Here is a 27,728-nt window from a genome sequence, read left to right as displayed (position 1 = left end):
GGGATTTGAGGGGTTTGTGTGATTGTGAGCTGATAATTCGGAGTCACGTGACTTTGCAGGACTTCCAGTGTGGCCTTCCAGGACATGGAGGGCTTGGCACATTCAAAGGAATTTGGCATGACTTGTAGGGGTTGCAGTGTGACTGAGCCCCATAGCCGCATGGCTACATGGGGGATTTAGCATGATCTACCAGGACCTAGGGGGTGGTTCAGGTGCCTTGGCATGGTTATAGAGAACTTTGGTGAGGTCAGGCTTTGGGGTCACCTGCTGGGTCTTTGGAGTAGGCGCATACCTCCAAACATTAGTATTGGGATTTTAGTATTACCTTTGTATCCTATTTTTCCTCCAAGGAGCTCAAGGTGGTGTATATGGCTCTTCCCTGCCCCTATGTAATCCTCAGAACAACCCTGTGAGGTAGTTTAGATTGATAAAACAATGGCTGGCTTAAGGTTGCTCAGTGAGCTTCACAGCTGAGTGGGGTTTTGAACCCTGGCCTGCTAGGTCCTACAGTCTAACCACTACACTGCACTGCCACATCCTGTTAGGATCCTTGGAGCTGCTAAACATCGTATGCCCTCACAGGCTCTTAGCATGATCTTCAATGATATTGGCATGAGCTGTGACCCTTCACTTGGCTGATACCTGAACTCTCATATCCTGGATCTGGTACATTAGAGCTTTGGCATAACATGCTGGCAATAGGTCATGGAAGCAGATAGGAGCTTTGGTGCATTTACTTGGTGCCCACCAACAATATACAATGCTAGGTGGGGTTGCCATCTCTTTTTCTAACTATCGCTGTAGCATGGAACACAGAAATTAAGCAGATGAAGCACTTCCTGAGGAGAAGGGGCGGGGGCAGTAAATGGAAATATAGCTACTAAATTCCTGCTTTCTCGGGCTGTTGTGATTAGAAATGCACACAGCAGTAGTTGTAGGCAGCTGACATTCTGACCTGAGAAATCCATGGAACAAGATGACCTGACAATTATGATGATATGTCCTGGTAGAGCCTTAGGTACATCTGAAAGTATTAGGACCCTGTGTGGCATGGTGGAAAGTGAAAGGACTGTTGTATGTAGGGCTGGGGGGCAGGGATTGCAAAGTATAAGAAAGGGTAGGAAAAGGAGAAAAATGTGTCTAAACTAACCAGATGTTCCTAGATAAGCCTTTTCTCTGTGTGTTTGACTTTCATGACTCTTATAACTCATTAGACCCTACTACCTTCCCAGTAGAGTCAGAAGCTATTGCTCTATAACTCATACAAATTTAACCTCCCTTTATCTTTGAGAATTCAAAATAACTTGCTCTTTCTTGGGCTCTAAGACAGCAGTCTCATTTGAGCACGTTTGGATCTCGGTTCCACCATAACCTTCAACCCCTGCTTTACCTTATCAAATAAACCCTGGAGCCCTCTTCTACTTTTGCCCCCTGTTTTAGCTGGCCCTCTAGATTACCCTTTTAGAGAACCCAGGAATCCTCATAATGCCTTCCTAATCAGTTGTATGTAACCTGCTCTCTTTTTCCTCTCCTCTTGCCCTTCCTCATTCATTAGGACTGGTAAAAAGCTGATGCATTTCCTGGAGACGGTTGCTAACAACTGAGTTGACAAAGGCAACGTGTGCTGTTGGCAGGAGAGCCCAGGAGTTTGCACCACAGCATCCCCCAAACAGATTGCCTATACATAAAGTGCATAGCTGTCAGAGTGGCTCTCCAGTAGAGAGCAAAGGTACTTCTAGTTAATGCTTTTGGAGCGGGAGTTGGGGCTGATTTAATCCAGTTCACAGATGCTGAGAAAGATGCATTTTAATACAGATTTTGGATAAGAGGGTGTTTAGGTATAGTGGGAAAACAGGCATGGGATGCATTTGGATGGAAAGGGGGGGGGGATGGTATGTATATGAAGAAGGATGAGGTAGATGCGTGATTTGAAAATACATGAGCGGATTTAAGTGTGGGCAAAATTTAGTGAGTGCTAATGCATTATGCTGCTTGCTGTGGTCGTAAAACTATTGGATGGGATATATTTAAGAAGTAACATGGTGTGTCTGTGTCTGTGTGTCTTGTGCTAAGTACCAGAGGTTATTCTGTTTCAGGAGGGGTGGTTCTACTAAGATGTTACTTACAGCAGCAGCATTTTTGTGGTCATTCAGCTGGACCACAAGAAAGCAATAAAGGCAACAAAGGGAAATGCTGCATGCACACCTGATTTTAGTTTAAATGTTCATTTTTAAAATGAAAAGTGGGTTGTCCTTTTCACCACACAGCCACCCACAGTGGAATTGTTTAAAAAACAACAACCACAAAACCCTCCAGCCCTGCTAATTATATTCATAGTTTTTCAGCCAATAAAATGTGAGGCGAAAGAGGTGGGCATTACAAGGTTTGTACATCCTCTGTGTTACTGAGAAGTTGATCTGTTAAGACACTAGTTTTAAGGGCTTGTTGTTACATGGTTAGCTGTTGCATTAAAGGTAAAGGTAAAGGGACCGCTGACCATTAGGTCCAGTCATGGCCGACTCTGGGGTTGTGGTGCTCATCTCGCTTTATTAGCCGAGGGAGCCGGCGTACAGCTTCCGGGTCATGTGGCCAGCATGACTAAGTCGTTTCTGGCGAACCAGAGCAGCACACGGAAACGCTGGAGCGGTACCTATTTATCTACATGCACTTTGACGTGCTTTCGAACTGCTAGGTGGGCAGGAGCAGGGACCAAGCAACGGGAGCTCACCCCGTCGTGGGGATTCGAACCGCCGACCTTCTGATCGGCAGGTCCTAGGCTCTGTGATTTAAGAGACTGCTTAAAAAGTTTTCACTCTGCAGCTGTATCGTGTGAGAGCCTTGCCAGTGTTCATATCACTCACACTGTATGGCTTACCCCTTTCTTGTATTTTGCAGCCTTGCAAATACAGACCCTCCAAGTGTTGCTATTTTCCAGGGACAGTTCCAGATTTACAGAAGCCACTCCAGTTTTGATTTGATCCTGGAATGTCCTGCTTTTCCTTAGGATGTCCCTATTTTCATTGGAGAAATATTGGAGGGTGTGGTAGGGTGTCCCTATCTTCATTGGAGCTATGTGACCCCCGAGCCAAGGAGATAAGTAACTATACAACTATTAGAAGACACCTGAAGGCAGCCCTGTATCGGGAAGTTTTTAAATGTTTAATATTTTATTATGTTTTTATATATGTTGGAAGCTGCCTAGAGTGGCTGGGGCAACCCAGTCAGATGGGTGGGGTATGATTAATAAAATGATTATTGTTTCTGCTGTTGAACAGGTTGCCCCTGTTTTCATCAGAGAAATGTTGGAGGGTATGCAGATAAGTCTGCACAAGTTTCTGGCCCACAACTTTTTTTTAATGCTACCACCACCTACGTTAATCATTTGTTTTAAGTAATTTATATATTGCCTTTTTAGCCCAAAGCCCCCCTAGATTAGATGTCTTAACACTGAAAGAAAGAGGGAACTCTTGTAAAGCTTCCTGGGTATAGGCATCTTGAGGCAGTTCTCCGCCACCTCAGGCAAGCAGGGAAATGATTACAGTATATTTATAAGTCTGGGCTCTTGAACGGTATTGGTATCTTTAGAAGTCTTTCAATACTTCTTAAGGAACTATTAGGTGAAGTCTCATGGTCACAAATACTCAAAGAGAAGATAATTCAAGATGGATGGGAGTTTCTTAAAGGGGAAATACTGAAGGCACAAATTGTCTCTCAGGTGGCACAATGGGCCAGTGTACCTGGCTGTTAACCAGAAGGTTGGTGGTTTGAACCCACCCAATGATGGCTGTGGGCAGGATTCCTGCATCGCAGGGGTCTGGACTAGAAGACTCTTGGGATCCCTTTATGATTCTATGATTCTGTGTAACGGATAGAAGTATGCTGGCTATTGCAGCAGAAGAGACTGCATATGAAGTACTGAGTTAGAATGAAGTTTACTTTTTAAAACCTGCCTTTCAGGGTGCATTTATCTCGCAAGGCAGTTTGCCAGACTCTAAAACACATGAAAATATAATTGCCACGAACAAAGCAGAGCCCTGAATTAGATGCATGCAGCTGGTTAGAGGTTTCTGTGGCGTTGTGCACGCTGGTAGGATGAATGTCAGTTGGCGGGAGAAAATGTTGGATTGCCATTTTATTTGTGTGCTTTAATTTGGATTTATTTATGTTTTTATTTAGGGAACTCAGAATACAGAATAGAGGTGTCTTGCTCCCTTGCCGTTAATTGTCCTAGCACCCCTGAGGTGTGGCAAGAGATGATGGCAAGTGTGGCAGAAAGATTTGTGGACAATCAAAGAAACATTTAAACACTTCAGTGTAGCGCAGTGTAGATTAGTATCAAAATATTTGTTTTTTTATTTGCAGAACATGGATGGATAGTTTTTCATAATGTTGTGTTCATTGTTATAAATCAAGCACTGCTAGGAGTTCTTTTTGTTTTCCATTGTATTTCTTATCAATAAAAAAATCAGTGTGGCACAAGCAAATTTTTATTCTGAAAGCCTGGCCCAGAAAAAAAAAAACTTTGAGAACCACTGGACTCAGTGACTGGCCATGGGCGTAGCCAGGATTTTCGTTAGGGGGGGAGAACTGATGTGATTGGTCAGTTAAGTATTTCTATTGTTTTACTTGATCTAGCGGGGGACAGCTGCCCCCCCCCTTGGTTAAGCTCATGTGATTGGCCCAAGATCAGACTGGGAAATGTCATGGCGAGCAGTGTTCCAACCTGGGTCTCCCCGTTCATATGTTTTATGCAGTATGCTGCACTGTTTTCCATGAATGAGTTGTTTTATGACAGTGATTCTCACCTGCTAGCCTCCCACTTTGTTTTATCATTTTTTTTCCACCAACAGGAAGAAACCGAAGATGCCGTTCTTCAAATCTGCTTCAAGCCTCCGCTCAGATGGCAGTGACGTGGACTTGGAAGGCCTTGGTAAATTCCTATGGAGGGAAGTGAGGATACCGCTGTAGGAACACTTGCATAGCCAGAATTTGCACTTGGGAATATTGTTGTGGGAAGCTTATAACACTAGAGTCCCTGGATGCAGCTTGTGATGTGATCCCAGTGTCATTTGAATGGAAAATCCCCCCCCCCCCCACACACATTGGAATAGGGAAACAGAAAGGTCATTCTCTGGCCCACTTTCTCCATTCAGTTTGCTTTTACTAAGTCTGTGCACATAAAAGTCTCCTTGGATTGGATTAAGTCTCTCTGGATCCAAGACATTCTGTTTCTGACAGCTGGCCAGATGCTTTTGGAAACTCACAAGCAGAACATGGAAGTGACAGTCCCTATTTTGTCCCAAACATCTGGTATTTAGAGGTCTACTTTCTCTGAACAGGAAGACATCCTTAAATAATGATAGCTGAAGTCTGGATTTGGTGAGGGCCTGCCCTGATTTCGCTTAGCTCACTGCAATATTGTTTCCACCAATGTGATTATTCCTGGCTGAAATCCATATATATTCTTGCTCTTCCCATAGTGTTTTAGCGGCTGCTGTTTTCCCTCACAGCATCCTTCCACCCCCAAACTTTGTGAAATATCAGCAGAGCACTCTTGCTGTCTCACAGAGCAGTTTAAACTTTTGAAGTTTGGGGTTAGTGTAGGCTTTTCTGAATTGCTGCATGCTTTAATGCATTGATAACATGTGGATATTCAGCTGACGTTATGGCAAACGTTCTTGTGGTTAGGGAACTTCCCATGACACTTCTTAGCCTAAGTCTCTGCTATAAAGCACCCATGTCATCATATATATATATATATATATTTGCTTTCGTAGATTTTCACGGGTACAGGAATGTAGGTTTTGGTGTCTTCGGGTGTCTTCCCGTGTAAGAGTTGGGGTGTCTAGGCGACGTTTCGACGAGGTCTCACTCGTCATCTTCAGGCTGGTGCTTTCGGCTTCTTGTTATCCTCAGAAACCCAAAAGATAAAATCCAGTTAGAAAACCAAGGGGTCTATGAAATACCCTGCAAAGTCTGCCCAGCCACGTACATTGGACAAACAAACAGACGAATAAATGCACGTATCGCAGAACACAAGAATGCCGTCAAAAAAGAAGAAAAAACTTCCTCTCTTTACCAACACATGAAAGAAACAGGACACGAAATTAATTTTGCAGATTCCAAATTGCTCTTTAACATGGAACATCACCACAAGAGAATAATCATGGAAGCCATCGAGATAGAGAAACACCCTCACAACATGAACAAGCGTGACGACACGTCCCGCCTGCCAGACATCTGGAAATTAGCCCTCCCCACAAAAACCGACACCAGAACCAGAGGCACACAGAACGCCATCTCCAATCAACCACACCAGACCCAAACCCAGACCCTCTCCACAGATAAATTACAGACACCATCCAGTAGCCAAACCATAGTGGCACCTCCGGATGCTGCACCCCCCTGCAATCCCTACACAGATCTGGCTGGCACAGGGCACAAAACCACAGCTCGCCCCTATACACGAAGCCAAGCCAGAGCACAACTAAGTGCAGTACAGCCATCTTCTCAGAAAAACTCTTCACAGAGTCAAGAGGTCAAGACACGAAAGCTTTAGCAACTAATCCACACCTAATGACCCTCCTAAGTGGTACTCAGAATATCACTCAAGTAATCACTCAAAATATCCCTCAAGTAATTAATGAACAAAAGAAGAAAAGGCACATTAACCTAGGAACTTCCTATCTGCCCAGAACGTTGGAGGCTATACACCACACCCCCTCAACAGTATTTATAGGAACTCAAACACTGAGATCCTGCTCTGTTCTAGTAACAAGAAGCCGAAAGCACCAGCCTGAAGATGACGAGTGAGACCTCGTCGAAACGTCGCCTAGACACCCCAACTCTTACACGGGAAGACACCCGAAGACACCAAAACCTACATATATATATATATATATATATATACACACACACACATACATATACATATACATATACATATTTGGCATTTTTATAAAGGGTTTTCATGGACAATATTGCTGTGGTCTTAGGCCAGTGCATGTATGTAGAAAGCTATGAAACCAGCAATAATAAATATTTTTACTGAGAAGATTTATGCTAGTAGCTCACTGTCTGCAGTAAAATGTGTATAACTACATCAGACTCAATGAAACTGATCCCCGGTTGAAGCAAACTGAAGGTACCAGACAGTTCTGCAAAATCTGATACAAAAATAAAGCTAAGAGGGTATCTCCTTCTTTGACAGCTACATGAAATAATATATATTTCCTTTCACTTTTTGCCAGGGTGACTAGGAAGGAGTTGGGGGATATTTTTCAAGCCAAGCAAAAATGTTGCTAAAGGGGACTGCTTTTGAAAGGGAGCAGAGGGATGAGAAATAAGGCCTTTGTATCCAAAGAATGAGGCCAAAGAGACAGAACCAGGGCGCCTTGGCTGTTTTCCACATGTCTTGGTTAGCTTGTAAGAATTACTCTTTGAACTAGGCCTCTTAAGTGAATGTTGGCTTTGAAAAGCAGCAGGGACTAAATTAAAGTAGCGGAGGTACAAATTGTCCAAATCCTTGCTAGCATACGGGGGACACATGTGGGCATGAGTCAGTGGCTTTGTGAGGATCCAGAGACTGAGTCATTCGCTTTGCTGGTAGTGAACAAAAAATGGCAGTCGAGGAACAAAACAAGAGCCTGTCTGCCGCCAAGGGACCAGATGTCCATAAGGCTGGAGTGTAGAATAAAGGTTGGTCTGTTCTTGGCACTATTAGCACCTGATCAGAAAAGCAATCATGTCCTGATGAAGAGGGAACAGGTATTGCCTTGCTCCCCTGGCTGCCTCCCCTGAAAGACAGCACAGCCTCTTCTGTTCCTCAGTCCTTTCCACAATCCATTCCTGATAAACCGCACTGAATGATCAAAGCATGCCACACATCAGGGCTGCCTAGATCAGGAGCGCAAAAGCAGCTCTACCAATTCCTCCCAGAACTGACCAAGCTCTGTAGACTCAAGGATTCCCTGGGTCCAGGAACCTGATAGTGACCAAAGAGACCTATCATTTGGCTACATGGAGGTCATTGATACTTGCGTGTGTGTTTCTTCTTCAGAGAATTGAAGGCTCTTTGAAAGAAGGATTGCTGTGTACACTAAGGCTGTATATACACCATACCTTTAAAGCACATTCTTTCCCTCAAAGAATTCTGGGCATTCACATACCGCCTAACATTTATCCAGTGAAAATAGGGATGTCCCATTCCTTAATGATAATTTCACTATTCATACACCACACATCTGACTGGGTTGCCCCAGCCCCTCTGGGAAGCTTCCAACATACATAAAAAGGTAATAAAACATTGAACATTAAAAAACTTCCCTATACAGGATTGCCTTCAGATGGCTTGGGGGGTCAGATAACTCCATACCCACCAACATTTCTCCAGTGAAAATAGGGACATTCTAAGGAAAAGTGGGACATTCGAGGATCGAATCAGAAACTGGAATGGCTTCTCTAAATTGGGGGCGTCCCTGGAAAATAGGGACACTTGGAGGGTCCACACTCACTGAGTTATAATTCTCAGCAACTCTTAACTAACCACATTGCCCAGAATTCTATGAGGAAAAGCATGTTCTCTGGCACGCAGGTCTTAGAGGCTTTTTTATTGTTGCAGGAACCTGCAAAACCTGTTTGTTCAGAAGTGACATTGGGACAAAACCTGTGGGCATGTTCATGGAAAGTGAAGCCTCTCTCAAACCCCTTTTGGCTCTCTTAAAAACAGCTGTTTATCTCAAGCCTAACAAAGCCAACTGGAGCTCATTATATAAATGGAATACCACTGGTAGTCATTAAGTTGCTCATGATTGTGCTCATCAAATCTGTGCCAAACACAGCAGGGAAGTTCCCTTCTTTCTGTAATCCTGGACCACATTAGTCTCTGCCCTAATTCTTGCGCCAGGTGTGATAGGTGGGGTCTTTAAGAGAAGGCCATCATGCTGGACTTTCTAACCACCTTTCTTTCCTCTGTCTCCCCAAACCACCTGTTGCTTCACTGGCTTTGTGTCCCACTAGCCGAAAGCGAGTTAGCCAAACTCCAGCGCCAGTTTCGTCTCCTAGAAGGCAACCGCCATGCCTACGCTTTCGAATCCCATGAAATCATTCGCAGGCAGAAGTATGTATTCATCTCATATCCTTGCTAAAATTCTGGATCCATTTTGGAGATCCATTTTGTTTTTCCCTGTTCACAGCAGGAACGTCATGGTTTTATTGTTCTCTTACGCCGGAGATGGACATAGTTTTTTAGATAGCTGGAAATGGTCTGGGAGAGACCATCACAGTGTATGCATTTGGGTTTGGGAGGCTATACCAAATCCTGCAAAATATTTTTATTGGGGGCCAAGAATGAGCTGTGCGTGTACCATGAGGTGATCCCTCTTTTACATCATATTCAGATTTCTAAGAGAAACAAACCTGTTGCCCATCACCAGCCTTAAATTGCTTTCATTGGACCAGTTGTCCAGGGACGCGGACTTATAAAAAATATTGGGGGGGCCCGGGGAAGCTCATGAATAATAAATAAGCTCATGAATATGCAAATAAAGTGGTGCCGCCTCCTCATGAGCGAATAGGGGAGAGCGTGCTGCGCCTATTAATCAGCTCCGAAGGAAATTGGGTGGAGCTTTTGCTCGGGAGGGAGGGCAGGAGGCATGCAGCCCGACCCTGTGCATTTTGGGCTGGGGGAGGGGCGGCGGTGGCGCTCTGCTGGAGGGGCGCCGGAGATTATTGGGGGGGCGGAGCCCCCCCAAACGAATTTTTGAGGGGGCTCGGGCCCCCTCAAGCCCCATGGAGTCGGCGCCTATGCAGTTGTCTAATCTTTAGTTTTCAGTTGTGCCACAATTTGATGAGAGAGTGGTATATAATCGCATTGAGGGGTGCTATCTCCTGTCCATTTTTCTTGGCACAGAGCACAGCCTGTCATCTCTTGTTCTGAAACATCCAGTTTTGGATTTGGGGGGCATTTGAATATTGTACATCCCACTGCAAGGAGAGAGCTGTAAGCTGAGCATTAAGAAATAATCCCCACCTCATGTACTGAAGCAGATACTGACTTAACACAAGGGCACATAGCAACTGATATGCTCCTGGCAACACACAGCTGACAATTGGTTTGGTCACATCAAGTGTGGACATGTTTGTGCATATAACCTGCCTTTCTTTAGCACATGCGGCCAAATTCCATCTCCCACAATCTATCACATATGTGTACATGCATATACAAACATTTTATTTTTGCCATTATGCGCTTTTGCACGCTGACATGGTTTCAGATCTTGTACTCATGATTCTGTGTGTCCAACCTCTTCCTGACCCTTTAGTATAAAACGTTCCCAGAAAATTTAGGATTCTTCTCTCTCTTCGTACTCTGGTTTAGATCACTTAATGAACGTTACTCATCATCCCTGCCCCTGAGAACCTTGAAGTTCTGGCCTTCTACCCTGACCTACAAAACATAGTACTTTCTTTGTAGGGAAATTAGAAATTCTGCGTTCCCAACACTGCTTGTTTCATAGGCATGTAAAGGCACAATAAGTCATCCTAAGGCCTGAAATCTATTGTGTCTTTTTACACAGAGCTGCTAATTTTGAACTCTTGAAGCCTGCTCTCTTCTGAGAGTATATCCTGTCCCGATTCCCCCCTTCCCCATTCCATCTTGTCCCATCCAGAGTTGGGGAGATGCATGCTCAGATTCAAATCGCCAGCTTTCCAGGAATTTCTGTAGCAGTGTCTCAAAAGCTCCTCTGAGCTGGCGCTGCCACCAATCCCAACCAAAACTCACCAGCACACCTGCTGCCATGGCACTCCCGTCCGTGCCCACGCAGCTGTGTCTCGCCGTGTCATCCTGCCGCCCCTCAGAGTCTCTGCCCCGCTTCTCTTGGACAGGGCAGAGATAAAGCGCCTGGAGAAGGATAACAAAGAGCTCCTACAGAGGCATGCTGTGACTGAGAGCAAGGCTAACGCACAGCAGGAAAAGGTCCATGGTGACACTCTCCGTTCCTTGTTGGGACAGCGGGATGAAGTGAAGCAGCAAATAATTCGAGAGAAGAAGCAGGTAGCCCTGCTTGATAAAGAGGTACGGAGAAGGCAGCTAAGTACCAATTGCTTGGCATTTATTGATGTGAAGTAGTGTCCTGTGCTAGGATTTTGAAGCCTTCCAGGTGGGGAGTGGAGTATAATAGCAGGTACAGAGAACAAGTAGCGTGAAGTGAGGCCCTGAGAGCAGAATGGAAGTCTCTGAGAAAAAGATTTTTTTCTTCACCTTCCCTCACCCCCCAAAAAAAATCCAGGTGAAGAGAAACTCCAGAAAGGAGAGGAGGATCTTTGGGGTTAAAAATGGGTGTGGGGGCTTTAAAAAATGCAGAGGGAATTGGCAGCTAGGACTTGAGGGTGGAATTCATTAGAACAGGGGATCCAAGAGCCAAGGATTCTTTAGTCCTATCCCAAATACTAGTTTCTCATCCTATTTCCCTGCTTTCATTCTTCATTTCTGACAGATCGAAAACTGGAACAAGCGTTTGACTGACCAGAAGCTGGTGGTGGGCACTGGGACCCTGATCCAGGAACAGAAGGGCAACTTGCAGAAGCGGATAGGAACAGTTGAGAATCAGCTTGACCGGGTAAAAATGGTTGCAAGTGCCCAGGGTTTCTGAGAGCCAGGATTCTTGGCTTGTCTTCAGTTTCTCACTCCACTTTTCTATTTCCAGACCACCACAGAATTCAATTCTCAGCTCGTCTTGAATTCTCAGCTACGTGAGGATCTAGAAATTCTCCGGCTTGAACACGATCGCTTTGAACAGCTTTATAAACGTCTAGAGATGGTACATTCACACTAAGAGAAAATTGAGGAGAGTTGACAGGATGTAATTGCCCAAGAGAGTTTCTGGGAGGGACTGGAGTCGTGATATAGACTAATGAAGGTTCTGTTATAGAATTGTGAGATCTGGTTGCTTGGAGAGAACTCCAGCATGGAATGGAAGGAAGTGATTGACTGTTGAGAGTGGTATTAAAAAAAATATCAAGGCTTTTTTATTGGCTGGGAGAGAATCACAAAGCTAAACCATGCATTTTGGAAAGTATGTTTTTACTTACTAAACTAGGGATTGTAACTGACCAACTAGATTCTGACAACAGAAATTATGATGCCCCCTGCCTTATTCCTATCCTCTTGGACCTAAGGATTTCTGATTCTTGGGTTTGACAGGGCAGGGTCTGAAGGCCAATTCACAGGACCTCTTTAACACTTGCAGATTCATGTGGAGTTTAAATCTATGGACTGTGCTTCTGCTACGGTGTGGATGACAATGGTTAGGAAAGAAGGGAAGAGCTGTGATTGGCTCCAGTGAGGAGATACAACTTTGTGAACAGGATAGTATGGCTGTGTTGCAATTAGGGACTAGATCTGATGGCTTCCTCTCTCTCCCTCTAGGAGCTGTTGGAAACTCGTAGAGCCATTGGCGCAGTCATCAGCACATCCTCTGCAGCCTACGAAGCAAGGTTGGGGGAAGGGGAGTACTCAAGCATGGTGGGGCAGGGAGGAGTGTCCCTGCAGAAACCTTGCTCATGTTCATACCCTGGTTCTTCATTGCTCTTCCATTGTCTTGCTGCCTCCACCCGTTCGTGCACTGTGACAACTTAATCAGCAATAGCCATGCTCCCTCCAAGTCCTAGCTTCTAAGAATCACTCTAATATAAAAGATGCGGGTGGCGCTGTGGGTTAAACCACAGAGCCTAGGACTTGCCGATCAGAAGGTCGGCGGTTCGAATGCCTGTGACGGGATGAGCTCCCCTTGCTCGGTCCCTGCTCCTGCCAACCTAGCAGTTCAAAAACACATCAAAGTGCAAGTAGATAAATAGGTACTGCTCCGGCAGGAAGATAAACGGCGTTTCCGTGCGCTGCTCTGGTTTGCCAGAAGCGGCTTAGTCATGCTGGCCACATGACCCGGAAGCTGTACGCTGGCTCCCTCGGCCAATAAAGCGAGATGAGCGCCGCAACCCCAGAGTCGGCCACGACTGGACCTAATGGTCAGGGGTCCCTTTATCTTAATATAAAAGACAGGGCTACGTATCCTCTGCACTAAAATGGAAATTCTGCTTCAGGGAAACAAAAATTCTGCACCAGAAAAAGCAGGATTCTGTGACCTGTGCAGTAAAGCCTGAGGAACCTTTTTGGCTCTGTAGGTCAGATCCAAGCCACACAGTCCAAATTTGACATGTGGGCAGGGCTGCTGATGTCACATAGTTGGGACTTCATGACAATACCCAAAGCTTGCAAAGAGCGTTGCATGGCGCTTAAAAGAATGCGAGGCTTTACCAAACCGTCAGGTGATGGGGTGGTAGAGCCAAAGCCTGCTTTCCCTTTCCAGTGCACAAAGGAGTGCACTTTGAGGCTCTTGGTTGCACATCGGCACCTGCGTCTTCCATTAGAATGGACTAGGCCATCAGCCCATTCAACACAATGCACTCAGTCCTGACTTATGGCCACTCTCCAGTATCATGGGCTGAGGCCTTTCCCAGCCTTTTCTACCTGAGATTCCGTAATTGGAGATGGCAGCAGTTGTGCATAGTGAGCTGTGGCCTCTCCTAAATGGTGAAGTAATATGTGAAACAAGGACTTCCTGCCTGTCACTCAAGCTCTTCATCGTTATGCTGGATTTCAGAGGTGGTGAAGGAATGGGGATAAGAGCATGAAGAAAAGTTGGGAAGTGGAATTGCTGGTGGTTCTCTCTCACATAACCAAACCTTGTCCCCATCCCATTTGTCCACTGGGGTAAATATAGGGATGAGGCACATACGCGCCTAGGCCAGCTGCAGGACAAGGCAAAGAAAGATGTAGCGCAGTATGAATCGGAGATGAAAGAATTATGCCGCCAGATAGAGAATGACCAGCGCTTGAATGATTTCATTTCCGTCAAGCTGCAGGAGAGGACATTGACGGAGGAGGCACTAAAGGCCAAGCAAAAGAAAGGTTTGTGTGTGTGTGTGTGATGTATGGTTAGGGGCTATTTATTGAGTCATTCATTCATTCCCACATGCCCAGAAGTGGTCTCGTGGCAAGACAGAATGGGTACAGAACAAACAGAAACTAAGCAATGGCTCAGGTGGCCTCAGTGATTTGGAATGCCAGTTTCCAGCTCTGGCTCGTTTGTCAGCCATGGACCCTTTTGGACAGAAATAACTTGGACGCTGTTACCCATGCTCTGGCAACTTCCACAACTGGATTATTGCAACATGTTCTCTGTAGGGCTGCCCTTGAAGATGACTTGGGAGACTTCGACACGTCCAAAAGACAGCTACTGGCTGGGGATCCATTTAGAACTCACATAGCCAGTTTCAAAACAGGTGCATCGGTTGCCAATTCATTTCCAGGCTCAGTTCAAAGTCCTCATGCTAGGATTTAAAGTTTTAAATGACTTAGGCACCATATGTATGAAAGACCCGCTTGCTTGCTTCCTTACAGACCCTCTCCAGGATTTAGAATGTCGTGGGGTAGTTCCACCATCTTCAGAAGTTGAGGGGGACAGCCCAAGAGAGGGCATTATCTGTGGCAGTTCGAAACTATGTTCCCTTCCCACAGATGTGTGTCTTGCACCTTCGCCATGTGGTTTTCATCCTTTGCTGAAGATGCACCTCTTTATCCTGGCCTCTGACGCCTGAGATACACATCTCAGGGTCCACCCTATTATCTTAATTGTATTCTGTTTTAACTGTTCTTAATGTTGTATTTTTAAATTGTTGTAACCTGCCATGGGAACTCACGGTGAAAGGCAGCTGGAAAATCAAGATGTCCTGAATAATAATACATAATGAGCAAAACTAAAAGTTATGTATTTAATTCCACAAAAGCTTGTAGTAAATTCCCCCCCCACCCACCCACTAGCAAGATCTGTTTGGGTCTACAGAAGCAAGATCACCATTCAGTATAACTTACCAACAGCAAATATCACCAAAAACTGCACAATCAGATGCTTGTGAGAAAAGGGCCAGTGTTTGCTTCTTTGTCTGGTGCCAGAAGTATTCCTTGGCCTTTGGGAGGCAAGTGTGTGTTGTGGTTTATAGTGGGACAGCTCAGAGCCAGAACTGCTGGCTTCTCTGGGAAGAATTTTGTGAATTAAAGCAGAGGATCTTGGGGGTTAATACCTAATCAATCTGTGTTAAGTTGCCGCCCAACACACACACACACACACACACACACACACACACACACACACACACACATTTTAATGAACTTTTTTGTATTCAGAGAAATAGTTGGCTAAAGAGTATGGCTGCAGCCCAATTAAAACATTTTAATAAGTTATCATGTGAGTTTTAATAAGTTATCATGTGAGTTTGATTTAAATTCGCATGTGGGTAAAACAGTATTTCTAAAGCAATCTGCCTACTTCCTTTGGCTTAGCAATTATTAACAGTAATTGGGTCAACGGCAAGCCATCGCTAAACAGACTATGGCTTACTGAAAAGCAGCAACAAATCAGCATTTATGGTTTGTTTCTCTCCATGCAAATCTTCCAACGCACACCTTCGTGGGGATTTCTCTATTTCTCTTGTCTTGAGAGAGGGAGAAACCCTTTTTTCCATGCCACGCATAATTTTATAAATGTCTATCTTGTCGCCCCTTTTCTCTAAGCTAAAAAGCCCCCAGTGCTGCAACCTTATCATAGGGGACATCAACCTTGCTTTTCTCGTGTGGTTTGCTGGAGGAGAATCGAGCCACCAGCGCTGGTTTACATGTCACATCTTGCTTCCTCTTGCGGTTTATAATAATTGAAATGTTTCAGCTTTGGTCAAGACAAGTGATTAAAAAAGATGGGCGGCTTTTCCACTCCTTTAATGCATGTTTCTGATTGAGGTGGGGATTCACATGACTTTGAGGTTGCCCTAGGAACCGGGGCTCCTAGATTCTCTTTATTTTCAATTAGAGGAAGAGTCCAAACGGAAAGACCCCGAGGAGGAGATGCTTGAATCTTTACACACCACCGTGGATCAAGTCCTGGAACTCACCGATGCGCCAACCTTGGATGCTGCATTGACTATATACGTGCAAGGTGATGGGCAAGGCAGGGGGCTGCAATGGGAGAGGGTCCATTTTCCTTTTGAACCATGACTGTCCTCTGGGTCTTTTTGGCTCAGGAAGAACAGAATGAGATCTGGGACCTTACCCTCCATAGGGGCTTCCCTTGAAGCAGTTTGGGTCCTGGCTGGTTCAGGCAGTGGGATGCGAGTTAAGATCCACTACCGATGTTTTTCTTTCCCACTTCAGAGGAGGAACGGAACTTTGCTCAGTTCAACTACGTCAATGATCAGAACGATCAGAAGGAGCAGATATGGGAACAAATCACTGAGGTGAGTGCTGTGTCTTGGGTTTCCCCTCCCCCCCCCATATTACAGTTTATCATAGAAGTAGTGATATTCGTGCAAGCAAGTTTTTTTTTTTGCAGTCTCTGCACAATGCTGTCATAATCACAATGCCAGCCCATACTTCCTCACTCTCTTCCCCAATTCTTCCAACCTTGGCTGCTGTTAGCAAGCAGGGATTCCTGCCGCATGTTGCTGAACGAGGCTGAAGTTTGCTTCCTGGTTCCCAGTTCCTTATTCAACACAAGTGCAGAAACAAGCAGTATGCGTTCCCACCACATACATTTAGAGCATGTGGTTTGTGGTGGTGGTGGGGGGCTGTAGTTTGTTAAGGGTGTTGGGGTAAACTAGAATTCCAAGATTCTTTGTGGAAAGCTATGTGCACTGAATCTGCTTTAAATGTATGCTGTGGGTGTCCTCTACTTACCCAAATAAACCTTGGGCTGCACCACATTGCATCAGGGCTCTTTCCCTTTTGAGATGTCCTAGCACCATAGTGTTATTTTTGCACAAGCTTCTTTCAGGAACGATGCCCTCCCACCCTCTTATCTCTTCCATGCACCTTGTTTTTGCCAACCTCCTGTAATAGTAAAATGAATGACCCCACCCCACCCCCCTGCTTTCTCCATCTTGCTCCTCCACTCTTCTAGCTCTACCATGAGATACAGGAGGCACAAAAGCAGAGTGCCCAGGAGGAGGGGGTGCAGCTGTTGCGGCTCAAGGAGGCCGAAGCGCAGCAGGAGGAAGCTGTGAAAGAGGCGAACCAGATTGAGCTGGCATTGAAGGGTCACCACAAGATTTGGGAGCAGCTCAAGAATGGTAAGCAGGGACCGTGTTTGTCGGGAAGAGAAAGATGGTGGAGGCACTATCGTAGGAACTGGAAACATGTTCTGAAGCTTTCCTTTGCAACCTGCGGAACTTGGGGCTTGGTTTTGTCTTTGCACTGAATATTTACCGTATTTTCCACTCTATAGAACACACTTTTTCCCCTCCAAAAATTAAGGGGAAATGTGTGTGCGTCCTATGGAGCGAATGCAGGCTCCTTGGCTTCAGCGATAGCAACGCGAAGCCTCCAAAGTGCTCCCTCCGTGCTCCGGAGGGTTTGCGTTGCTTTTGCTGAAGCCTGGAGAGCGAGAGGGGTCGGTGCGCATCGACCCCTCTCGCTCTCCAGGCTTCAGGGATAGCCGCCTGAAGCCTGAAGTCTCCGGAGCACAGCGGGAACTCCTGCTGCACTCTGGAGGCTTCAGGCAGCTATCCCCAAGCCTTCGGAGCGCAGCAGGAGTTCCCGCTGTGCTCCGAAGGTTTGGGGATAGCTGCCTGAAGCCTGAAGCCTCTGGAGCGCAGCAAGAGCGCCTGCTGCGCTCCGGAGGCTTCGGGTTGCCTTCACTGAAGCCTGGAGAGCAAGAGGGGTCTGTGCACACTGATCCCTCTTGCTCTCCAGGCTTCACTTCGCTGGAGAGGCGCTGCACAGTTTTCCCTCTCTGCGCAGCGCCCCTTCAGCGAAGCGGGAGGAGAAATGGAAGGGGCTCCGTTTCTCCTGCCGCTTCGCTGAAGGGGCGCTGAGCAGAGAGGGGGAGATTTTTTTTTTTCTGTTCTCCCCCTCTAAAACAAGGTGCGTCCTATGGTTGGGTGCATCCCATAGAGTGAAAAATTCGGTAGATTCTCGGGATGCCACTTTTCATAGCAGTTGCTGAGCCCTCACAGCAAGGTTGCAGCAGTGCAGGAATCTGGCCAGCACTTACTTGATTGATTGATTGATTGATTGATTGATTGGTTGATTGCACTTACATGCCACCTTTTCCTCCAAAGAGCTCAAGGTGGCATACACAGTTCACTTCCTCCACATTTAATCCCCACAACAATCCTGTGAGGTAGGTTAAGCTGAGCGGCAGTGGCTGGCCCAGGGTCACCCAATGAGCTTCATGTCTGGGGAGGGATTTGAACCCTGGTCTCCCATGTTCTAGTCTAACCACTATACCACACTGGCTCTCACTATTGGGCAGGTTTGAGTGCAAGGCTAGCACTACACAGATAGTGGAGGATGAGAGGCTTCACTTTCTAACAGTGAATGCCAGTGCCTAGCCCTGGTCACCAGGCCCTGTTACCTTCAGCACCATTATTCTTTTTAAAAAGGAAGAAGCAGTTGTGGTTCCTTGCCAGTAGTTGCGATAGTGGTGGGGAGGGAAATGGCTCTGTGTTCTGGTTTGAAAAGGCTGTATGGGCCTGATGCAGTCCACAGACTCCCTTGAGGAACAGGATGATCAGCCAGCAGGCACAGCTAGTCACAGAAAATAGCACAGATCCTGGCTGTATCATCCTTAGCAGACAGATAAGCTTGAGGAGGGGGGAGGCCTGAAAGGCAAAATTGGAAGAGGGAGAGAATATCATTTTGTCAAAACAGTAATACTCAGGCTTATCCTGTGGAATTGGTTGCCAGTAGGTGTGGGACAAAGGAAATAATTTCTTTTATTATTTTTATTTTCCATGCAATGTGTAATTAGGACTGAAGACAAAACTGCATCATTTAAGAAAGCTGAGTGATTTTAAGAGGCTATCCTTTCCCAATGGACCCTTCTTTCAAATTGCCTTCAGCTTTCTGGAAAAACAGACAAAAGAAAGCTGTCACCTGACTCCAGCCTGTCTCTTGGAATTCATAGTCACAAGATGGGCTGATGGCTGGCCAGTTGAAGATAGCTTCCAAAGAGCCATGTAGACAAAAAGTACAGAACATGCAGGGCAAATCTGCACTATCATATCCTGGCTCAATAAGCCAGGATGTGAATGAGTGTTATCTGGTGCTTCGCTCTGCCCACAAGTGAGCAGCTGAACAAGCCAGGACTCAGCTATCAATTATAGCTTCCCATAGGGTTGTTGAGGAATTCTGATGGGAATGGGGGTGGAAATTGCCAGTGCTCATTTATACATCCCATGCCAGGGATGGAAAGCAATCTAGCGAATATGAGCGGTATTTGCTGCTGCCATTTAAAGCTTGCAAAAGATACACAATTAATGACTCTCCCTCCCGCTTTTCATCGTGTTTCCTTTGCAGTGCAGCGAATGGTGTGAAATAATGTCAGAGGTTCTGTCAAGTTCCACCACAGTGGACAGTGAGCTGAATAACATAGGGTGGTTTTTTTTTTGTCAGAAGCCAAACTGCAGTGGAATGGAAACAGCGCTGCATGCAGCAAATGCAGGTTGGAATGGAAATCGATGGCTTCTTCCTCACTTCCTGACATGTGCGAACCTGGAAGCTATGGTTAATTGCTTACAAACTAGCCAGGATATCAAGCCATGGCTTAAAGTTGATTTTAAGACCCTGTCTGGTTTGTAAGCCATTCACCATAGTTTCTGGTTTTCAGATAATGGGCAGCTATGGTAGACAGCTGGGTCCTGGCTTGTTCAGCTGCCTGCTTGCTGGGCTGAGCAAAGGAGCTGCCTGGCACCTGCGAACAACAGTAGCTCATGCATATCCTGGCTTATTAAATCCCAAGATAAGACCATGCAAACCAGGCCACCATTTATCAAGTTGACTCTTAGCAGGGCTGGAGCTACCATTGCCTTGGGCAGCAAATTCTGTGTGTCATGAAAGAGCAGAAAAATGATTAATCAATTATTATTATTATTATTATTATTATTATTATTATTATTATTATTATTATTCTGCTCCCAGGGAGAGGTGTTTATTTTGGGGGACGGGGTGTTGTCTCATGTGCAGAATAATTTGGTGAGCCTTAGGTACTGGGCACCTTGAATTGGGGAAGGGGTGCCTCTCACTGGGCTGACCCCTGACACTTATCCGGGTTGAGCTCAAGACTTCCAGGCTCTCTAGGAAGTGAGTGCTTAAAGTTAAGAGCTGTGTGGGTGGGCAGGGGTTCATTCATTTTGCTTTCTTTCCTCCTCTCAAAGCAATCGAGGCTCTCTTTTGGAAACTGCAGTGTGACTACTCAGTGCTGGAAAAGAGGCTGGGCGGGTCGACGACTGCCCAGGACGAGAATGTTGCGATCTACCTGGGCTTGATTGAACAAAAGACCAACCAGCTGTTGGCTATGTATTCTTTCGCCAAGGCTGAGGTATGCAGGGTGGATGGGCAGGACACAACAACAGGGGCAGGAGAAAGGGATGGCTCAGGGATCATGGAGAGAGGGAGAGGAGGAGACAACCTTTTGACTCACTTCTCTGAGCCCAATTCCCTGCTGCAATTACCGTGTGCAAAATATTTTACTGAGAGTGAGAACCCCTATCGATTTTGCAGGACAAACCTGCTTGCAAATCTTTCCTGTTGAATAGTCTAGGGTTTTAATCCCATTCTGATATAACTGTTTGTATGTGTTCCTTTCAAAATGTCCTGGTGCAGAGGGAAATTACTTTGCAGCTCTGCAGTGGAGTCCACAGGGCTTGAAAGCATGATATTACTTTTGCTTTGCCAGCCTCATTTCAAATCCCTTAACACATTTACTTTTATTTTATCAAATGCATTTCTGCAATTGTGAGGGTTAGTAACCTTTAAAAAAAACTGAAAACCAAAATTCTCATATTAGCTGCAGCCAGCAATGTCACTCCGTTTTTAATTGATCTAGTAGGAAGAACAGATAGATCTGGATTAATAGGTGGGGCAGAGTACTTGACCTCAGGCTGTTTTATTTTAAATCTCTAGTGGGAGGGGAAGCAATAAACCTTGCCTCTTCTTTTCTCAGGAATATGATCAGCCCTACGACACTCTGGAGACAGCGCAACTGCTTCTGGGGCAGAAACCTGAGATTCGGGCACAGCCTATGCTTGTTCGGCCACCCACTGCTGGGTAAGGAGACCTGCCTAACCCCACATGAACCTGCCCGTATGTTTAAGATTTTCTGTATCAACCTGTTTTGGACTACAATTCCTATCAGCTCCTGCCAGCCCAGCAGCTGGAGGGCACCGGGTTGGCAAAGGGGGTGCTATACTGAGATCATGGAAAGTTCAGATGTTTTGGATTGCGGTGACAAGGAAAATTGGAGAGCATAGGATATGAGTTTATGAGGGACCCCATGGTTATGTTATTAGGAAAACTGAATGAGCATATGTTAAGGGAAGATGCTAGAGAATATTGTTATGAGTGTGTATTCTTTTTGAAATGGCTTTAGCTGTCCAGTTTAACTGCTTGTCAGCATCTCAAAGAATGAGCTAAGTGATGATTCTGCCTGGGAAAATGGGGTAGGTGTTGTCATGGAGGAGGATTTAAACACGTTGCAGAGTTCCCAAAAAATAGACCAGAGGCAATTGTATTTCATTCAGCAAAGCTTTACTGCTACTGAAGGTAAATGAGCATAACGGTCACAAATCCAATACATTCAGGATTGGCACAGTCCATAAGAAATCCAGTTGCAGCAGACTTAATTTAAACTTAAAAAGAACTTATAAGAAGACTAAACCTTAACATTATAGCATACAGAACGGAACACCACACCAGAACAAAGAGAAAGAAAAAGAAAGTGTGTGAAACCCAGGCTCCTCCTGGCCTGACTATTATAATCAGCATGACCTTGACAGAAATATAACAGAACCAGTTTTAAACCAGCTGTACTCAGCTTCCCAGAAGGAATAACCCAAACATCAGAAACCTTCTGCCTGTTTCCTTCACATAGAAAGAAACCTTCCAGAACACTCTTGAACTAAGTAGAATAGGAAAGATTTCTACACATCAGATCAATACTTTCTGTACTAAGAAATGCAAACTGACAGGTGTCCCCCCGCACTCCATGGTTGGAGACCATGTGAGCCTAGGCAGAAGAGCAATAACCAGAGTAGTTGTTGTGTGTGAGAGCTGGAAGCTGGGAAACAGAAACATGTCCTGGACATTGGGGCTTCTCTGGAAACCTAAAAGGGAAGTAGGACCCATGTGTTAATGTTGTGAGCCCTCGAATCCTATATCCAGGTTGTACACATGTGCATATAAAACCATACACCCTGAAGGCACCTCGGTCTCCACTGACCTTCATTCCAAGACTTAGGAGCCAGTTCTTTTGAACCCCCATAAAATATTTGAGGGAGCTAGGACTCCCCCCAAAAATATTGATGGGCATTGCCCATTTTATTCAAGTGGACACCCCTGTTCCAAGAAAACCAAACCCCGAGTGAGCGCTTGGAACCCTGGGAATCTCTCACTGCTTGGAGATTGGGGTGGTACATAACAATATGTTTGTAACACCCCAAGATACAGATAGCTAAACACTGGAAGAAACATCTATGGGAATGAGAAAAAGATATCTGGTATGGAATGTTATTGCAGAAAATGTTTCACAGTTAAAAAAAATTACAAGGAAAAATGATGAGATCATAGGATATGAATAAATTATGGATCCTATGATTATGCTATTAGGAAAGAAAAATGGTGGGCAATATGTTGGCAGTGTCCCCAGATATGGATAGCTAAACACCGGAAGAAACAGCAAATGCCATCTGTGTGGGACTGAGCAAAAGATATTTGGCATAGAATATTAATGCATAAAATATTTTACTATAAAACAATATGGAATAGTGCTGTGATGATGATGATAAAGTCCTTAAAGTGTTTGCATGAATGTATTTTGTATTGGAATTGTAAAACTTAATATAAAATATTTGGAAAGCACTACTGGAAATTAATCTAAGATTCAAATTATGCCTAATTTGTAAAAGAAAGAACTGCAGTAGTAAGAATTAATTAATTATAAAGCAATTACGTCTTTATGTTGTATAGGAATGCATTATTTATATAGAGAAAGCCTCTGGTAGAATATCAAGATCGTTTGTGGAATTATATAAAACAATGTTAATTTGCAGTGCCTTAATGTTGATAGATGACATGAGGATCATTAGTTAGAATGTATAGTTTATTTTTGTTTCTATAAAATAAGACACATTAAAAGCTGGGGAAACAAAAAATTCTACTGTGGCTCTGTTCTGGCTGCTCCCACCTTCAGCATTAAAAGAGAAGAAATGGAGAACGGGGCCTTTTCTAGGATGGCCCCTGCTCTTTGATGCACCCTGTCTAGCTTCTGTCATTGGGTGCCTACATTATTAAGTTGTAGTTGCCAATTCTGCATGTTCTTGTTTGCTCAAGAGACATGTTTGTTTTGAGACATTTAACTGATTTCCTGCTTTCTGTTTTGTGTATGTGTGTTGCTGATTCTGTAATTATTTTTTAATTGTTATATTGAAATGGATGGTTTTAATTATGTTTGAAACTGCCTTGGAGGCCCATGTTGGATAAATATTTTAAAAATGCAATCAAGACTAAATGCCATAAGAGGCCTTGGTTTTTACACACACACACACACACACACACACACACACACACGAGTAGGAAAAGCACTCATGCAGAGGAGAATATCAGCAGATTTTCTGAGCAGAACGGTTTACTGTGTTAAACCCATTGAAGAAATTTTAGGATGGCACTGGGATGCAATGGGTTATATCCAGCTGCCCACTTCCCAGGAAATATTTTACTCCGAATAACTTGGCAGCGGGCAGAACATTCAACAGATGCAGCGTATTCCATCTCCCTGGGTGCTTCCAGACTGCCGCTGTTTTGCAGGAGGGATTCAAGTGCAAAACTTTAGGTTTGTGCCTTTAAAGTAGGTTAAAGCACTCTGTCACCCTAGTACAACAAATCCACTTAAAAAACCCACAAAACTGGACTTCTTAGAAAGTTACGGGGAAATGCATTGAAAATTGTGGGGTAAATGAATGATTAACAGGAAGATGTATACATCAGGATGATTGTTTATCGTTGTATAAATGCCTCATGAACAAGTTGGAATAAATGCTGAATAAAAATTGGTCTTGGGAGGAGCCCTAAAAAAACCTGTTTTTAAAAGGATTGGTTTGCAGTACTTAATGCAAAAGACACTCTTCGTTTTTATCATCTTAATGTTTGCTCTTTGCAGAACTGGCCATGAGCCAATAACAGAAGAAGACGAGAAACCCTTAACTCATGAAGAGCTCAAGCAAAAAATTATGAATGATGTGAGTACAAAAGGCCAGAGAGAGTCCTGGATGCAGAGCTAATATTGCTATTACTATTACTCAGATCGGGGTCTTCTAAAGCAAGTTCCTTACTGGATTATTATTTACATACCTTTTGTGACTGAAGTATATTTATATACAGCAAAATTAATTCTGAACAGCCATATAATAATTTCCTCTTCTGCTTTGCTTTCTGCAACTCGCCTTGCCTCTTGGGGCGGGGGGAGTAGATTAGGCCCCTGCTCTAAAAACATTTTCATGGAGAAGCAGTTTGGCAGTCTGAGTAAACAATCCTCACACAGGGGCAGATATTTTCCCTACCTCTTGGTATATTTATTAGTTTACTTGTCTAAGCCAAAAGGTCATGGCAAAATGCAAATAACTTGAGTCATAAAACAAGCCTGCAGACAACAAAATCCATAGAGCTTTTAAAAAATAAAATCCGAAGGGCAACACAAAATCAAGGCAAGCTGCCCTAAAAGCAATCACGGGTGTGCTTGGATACAAACATTTAGTGTCCCTTATGGCTCCAAGAAGCAAAGGAAGGAACTTTTATCAACAACAGTCTTATCCTTTAATTATACTTCCCACTGTAATACAGTGGTACCTCGGGTTAAGTACTTAATTCATTCTGTAGGTCCGTACTTAACCTGAAACTGTTCTTAACCTGAAGCACCACTTTAGCTAATGGAGCCTCCTGCCAATTTCTGTTCTCATCCTGAAGCAAAGTTCTTAACCTGAAGCACTATTTCTGGGTTAGCGGAGTCTGTAACCTGAAGCGTATGTAACCCGAGGTACCACTGTATGTATATCTAAAATAAATGCATGTCCTGCTCCCAGGATTTATCAACACCTCCATTTCCCTTCCTTCCTCTCTTGTCTCCCCTGTGCCACCTTTCAGATAGTGAGTTCCTGCCCACTTGCACCTCGTATATGCCATGCAGTTTGATGGTGCATCATATAACAACAACACTAAAACACAAATTCAGGATTTTGCTGTATTTCGCCATCTAGTCAGTAACAGGTTTTTTGGAGGGGCCTTGGGGAAGATACTCTCAGCATCCCCCCCTCCTGTGTGGGCCCACCTCCCTCCTTGCCACTGTTACTGCTGCAGCTTCCCCTCTCCTTCCTATGGGCGCATCTTGCACAATGCAGGAAGTTGGGCTAGATCAGGGGTCTGCAACCTTTAAGACAAAAAGAGCCACTTGGACCCGTTTCTGAAGAAAAACAACAACTGGGAGCCGCAAAACCATTGCGACATTTAAAGCATGCGCGCCGCTGCCCTCCGATCTGACAGCGGGTGGGAAGGTGACGTTGGGATGGTGCGTGACTAACGCACGCACCGCCCCCATGCGACGTCCCAGCCAGTACAGCGCCCGCCACAGTGGGGAGTGTCAGGGTGCACAATGCGCCTCCTCCCCTCGCTAGTATCCGCCCTGGAGCCGCGGCAAAGGTGTAAAAGAGCCACGTGTGGCTCCGGAGCCGCAGGTTGCAGACCCCTGGGCTAGATGATCCTTTTCGTCCCTTCCAGCTATACAATTCTATGATTCTATTCTCTGTCAAGAGAGAGAAGGAGCACAGGGCAAGTGGAGATGGGCGCTTTCCCTTCTCTTTACACTTGTCCTTGCATCTTCAAAGAGGCGCAATGGACTGGCAGCAACAGTGAAAAGGAGGAGCGGCAGGCCCCCAGAGGTTAGGGACTCGGCAGAGGGTCCCCTGCAGGGAACTCAAGATGCCAACCTCTGACACCAACAGTGGCAGTTAAGGCATTCAATAAGTTACTGATCCAGGTATTCTGATCTCAGGAGTCTTGTATGTGATGCCGAAGAGTCTTCCCCTGAGCCTTTTCCACAGATGCATGCGGTTACGAAACCATTTCACAAAATTAACTGAGGTTTCTCTTCTCCTGGCCTCCAGATCGCAAGCAAGACAGCAGCGCTTTCCATAAAGAGGAACATACAGCCTGATTTAGCGGATGAACGTGGTGGGCTAAGTTCGGCCAAGAAACAATCTCAGGCCTCTTGACTGGAGTAGGAAGCTATATACGCAGTCTGTGTCCCGTGCCACGCAAAAGACGGAAGCCAAGTTTGTCACTGGCAGGGTTGTGTTACGGTGTGGTCCTGCGCCACTGCCTTTACACCTGTAGCCTCTGCAGCCTTCTTCCCATTGGGGATGATCGGCATGCTTGGATGTAGCCTCCACCCTGCCGTGGATCTCCAAAGATCTCCCTCCTCTCGGTGAAATGCCCCTCTTCTTGGCTGCTCGCTCGATCAGGACAGATGGACTGTGCCGATAATACATAACACATGGTCCGCCATATCAACAACGCTCTTCACTCCCGTGCTGCCCACTTGCTTAAATTCTTCATAATTTGACTCTAGATCCTCTTGCAAAGAGAGAATGCGTCTTTAAAGAAAACCACACCTCTACCTGTTGTCATGGTACATGGACTTGCGACCTCTCTGATAAAGGAATCTATCCCTCAAGTCTCTGGTTTAGTGAGCTGGTACTTCTAGAAGCCTTCTGGAGCAAGGGGGCCCCGCTCCCTGTCCTAACAGGATTCACCATTGGGCTTAGAAGTAGGTGACTAAAACTCGGCTCTGTTCCTCAGCAGCCATCTTGTGTCAGGAAACCGGCATGTTAGCTCCCTCATGCTATGAATTGCCAGAGTCTAATGAAGTCTCGTTCGCTGTCTTAGACAGAGTGGTTGAGGCCCATGAAGGGTATAAAGTGTCTGCTGTGCTGTGTGAGAGGAAACTGGGTGTGTTCAAAGCATTGGCCACATGTTTTAACTTCTTTTTTTTTTTTAACCAACTATCCTGTTCCTCAGAGTGTGTTTTTTACCACATGGGTATCTAAAATGAGACTGTGTCAGTTCCACCCAGAGCACTCGTTTACAACTGCTAAACTGCAGCATCTTGAGTTTTGAAGATTACATGTAAACGTGTATGCAAAAATTCTGCTTTTTATGGTGAGGAGCAGTTTCCTCAAAGTGTGGGTTGTTGTTTTTTAAGTTCTTTTAGCCCTGATTTTACAATGAGTGATTTTTTTTTTATCCTTAAAAAGGGTGATACTCCCATCATATTCACCTCACCCAAACCCTCCCCTGCAGTGCCCTCTTCCTACAGTGTCGCCAGAGAATAATCTTGGGGAATCCATTCCTTTCCCAAAGATAATCATCATGGAAAAAATCTCTGTCCTTCCCATGGATGTGGAATGTGGGAGCGGTGCGTGTTGGGGAGACCACAGAAGTGGGTGGGGCCTGCCCTCTAATGGGGGCAACTCATGCACAGTCCCTGTGACAAGTGGGGAAAAACTATCGCGTTTTTTGATTATCAGTGTAAATTGGAAACTAAAATGATTAAAATGTTTAACTGGTGAGGTAA

At 45.1% G+C, this 27,728-nt stretch overlaps 1 protein-coding gene across 2 annotated transcripts; it reads left to right on the top strand.

Moving 5' to 3' along the window:
- On the top strand, positions 1-27,728 carry ODAD1 (outer dynein arm docking complex subunit 1). 2 transcript variants are annotated; one of them, XM_081167125.1, is made up of 15 exons: positions 1-1,729; positions 4,851-4,930; positions 9,019-9,118; positions 10,888-11,077; positions 11,499-11,621; positions 11,709-11,822; positions 12,431-12,498; positions 13,782-13,969; positions 15,924-16,049; positions 16,265-16,347; positions 17,010-17,178; positions 20,266-20,429; positions 21,054-21,157; positions 24,264-24,342; positions 26,260-27,728. In XM_081167125.1, the coding sequence occupies exons 2-15, from the start codon at positions 4,864-4,866 to the stop codon at positions 26,365-26,367; spliced, it is 1,683 nt and encodes a 560-aa protein (XP_081023251.1). In that variant the 5' UTR covers positions 1-1,729; positions 4,851-4,863; the 3' UTR covers positions 26,368-27,728. The 2 variants fall into 2 exon arrangements, with proteins under 2 accessions (XP_081023251.1, XP_081023252.1); XM_081167126.1 differs by having other exon boundaries at positions 4,848-4,930.

The sequence above is a fragment of the Podarcis bocagei genome (assembly GCF_964188305.1).
Source record: "Podarcis bocagei genome assembly, chromosome: 13".
NCBI lineage: Eukaryota > Metazoa > Chordata > Lepidosauria > Squamata > Lacertidae > Podarcis > Podarcis bocagei.
This window is presented reverse-complemented; position numbering and strand designations above follow the sequence as displayed.